We start from the raw sequence: 1,590 nt of genomic DNA, 5'->3' as shown, positions 1-1,590 counted from the left end.
AGTAAGGGACGAAACGTTCAACAAGGTCATAATAAATTGTTCATCAAATTTATTAAATGTCTTTAATTTCCCTTTGAAACTCATATATATTAATAGATAATTACTTTTATTAATCGGGTCGTAAGGTTTAACGCTCATACCACCTGGATAGAGTTATTTTTATAATAGAAAAGAAAAATAATATAAAAAGAGAAAAAAGATTGTTGCATCGAAAGTATGACGAGAGAAAACAGGGTGCAAGTGTTTGTTGTACTTTTTTTTTTTTCTTTCTTTCTTTCATCTACAGAAAATAACAATTTGTGTATGTGTCTCTCTCTCTTTCTATTTTTTTTTGTTTTATTGGTTTTTAATAACCACGTCACTCGAAATTCGTGTAGAAAATGAAACATACGTCAAACGGTTTGACAAATTTCATGAAAAAATATCATCGTTCGTTATCAATGCTTTCAATGTTAAATTAAAGTGTTCGATCTCGAGGTAATAATCTTGTTTTAATTAATATAATGTTAAGAATACACGTGTGTGTGTATGTGTGAGAAAGAGATAGATAGAAAAGCTTTTTAAACGATCAACCAAGGAAATGTGCGTAGGATGTATACTTTTAATAACTATATCATACTAATCAAACATTCTACCTAAAATGTCTTCTTATCTTTGTACGATAAGACTATTAACTGTGTTTTTTGTTTAATTAAACTGGTATTTTGTTTTCTTTTTTTTTTTTGTTTAATTCCACCCTCTCCTTCCCTCATTTCTTTTTTTCTCCGTGACACTCCCCATCGATATCATTTAATCTATAACTTCCTCCCGTATCCAATTACCGTTTATGGTTTCACGAAATATATTGGCAAACAATATGTGTTATTTTAGAGAAAATAAAATATTATTATAGGACCGACACTCGTTGTTCGCGAAAGTTCCTTGAAATATATATATATATATATTTTTTTTTTTGTAGAATAAAGTAGTTTTTAGGTAAAATGGGTTTTTATCATTATCACCAAAAATTATTAACAAAGATATCGTTAAAAGTTTGTAAACGAACATTGAAATAGTTGTGAGTCATCAGCCCTTATCAGCAGATGATACTTGAAATATACCGTCGAAAATGTTCAAATTTTGTGTTATTTATATTATAAAAAAAAAAAAAAAGAAGAAGAAGTGAAATTAAATTGTGGAACTTGCCGATCGATTTTGTCCATCGTGGTTGGATGCTGCAAGATGGTTTGCTGTTCGGTCATTTCGACGACACATTGTGTACCGAGTTCTAATTCTGTAAAGAAAAATTAATATCAAATAGATTAATAATAATCATAATTATTTATTTCAAATAACGCGTTTCACGAAGTAATCTTTAAAATCTCAAATTATTATTATATATATATTATTATATACAATAATTATATATATTATTATTATCTTTTTCAAATGATGCAATAAAACAAATTCGGTAAAAAAGAAATAAAATAAAATGTAGCATAAAAAATGATACATCATTTATTTCTAAATAAAAGAAAATATATCGTACGACATTTTAATTAAGTATTACATGAAGTGTCTAGTTATAAATTTAGTGTTAACAACAATATA

The 1,590-nt window shown here is 26.7% G+C and overlaps 1 protein-coding gene across 10 annotated transcripts in view; it reads right to left on the bottom strand.

Annotated features, from left to right (window-relative positions):
- LOC106792264 (kinesin-like protein KIF13B) overlaps positions 1-1,273 on the bottom strand; it is a gene marked incomplete at its 5' end in the record, with an annotated part of 91,907 nt that extends 90,634 nt beyond the window's left edge. For all 10 annotated transcript variants that reach the window (XM_014758539.1, XM_014758546.1, XM_014758540.1 and 7 more), the window contains 1 exon segment: positions 1,186-1,273. In XM_014758539.1, the coding sequence (XP_014614025.1) occupies positions 1,186-1,273 (88 nt within the window).
- Positions 1,274-1,590: the final 317 nt, after the last annotated feature.

Source organism: Polistes canadensis, unplaced genomic scaffold (genome assembly GCF_001313835.1).
Source record: "Polistes canadensis isolate GaletaPanama2010 unplaced genomic scaffold, ASM131383v1 scaffold_399, whole genome shotgun sequence".
Taxonomy (NCBI): domain Eukaryota; kingdom Metazoa; phylum Arthropoda; class Insecta; order Hymenoptera; family Vespidae; genus Polistes; species Polistes canadensis.
The sequence above is the reverse complement of the archived record's forward strand: the minus strand, read 5'-3'. Positions and strand labels throughout refer to the sequence as shown.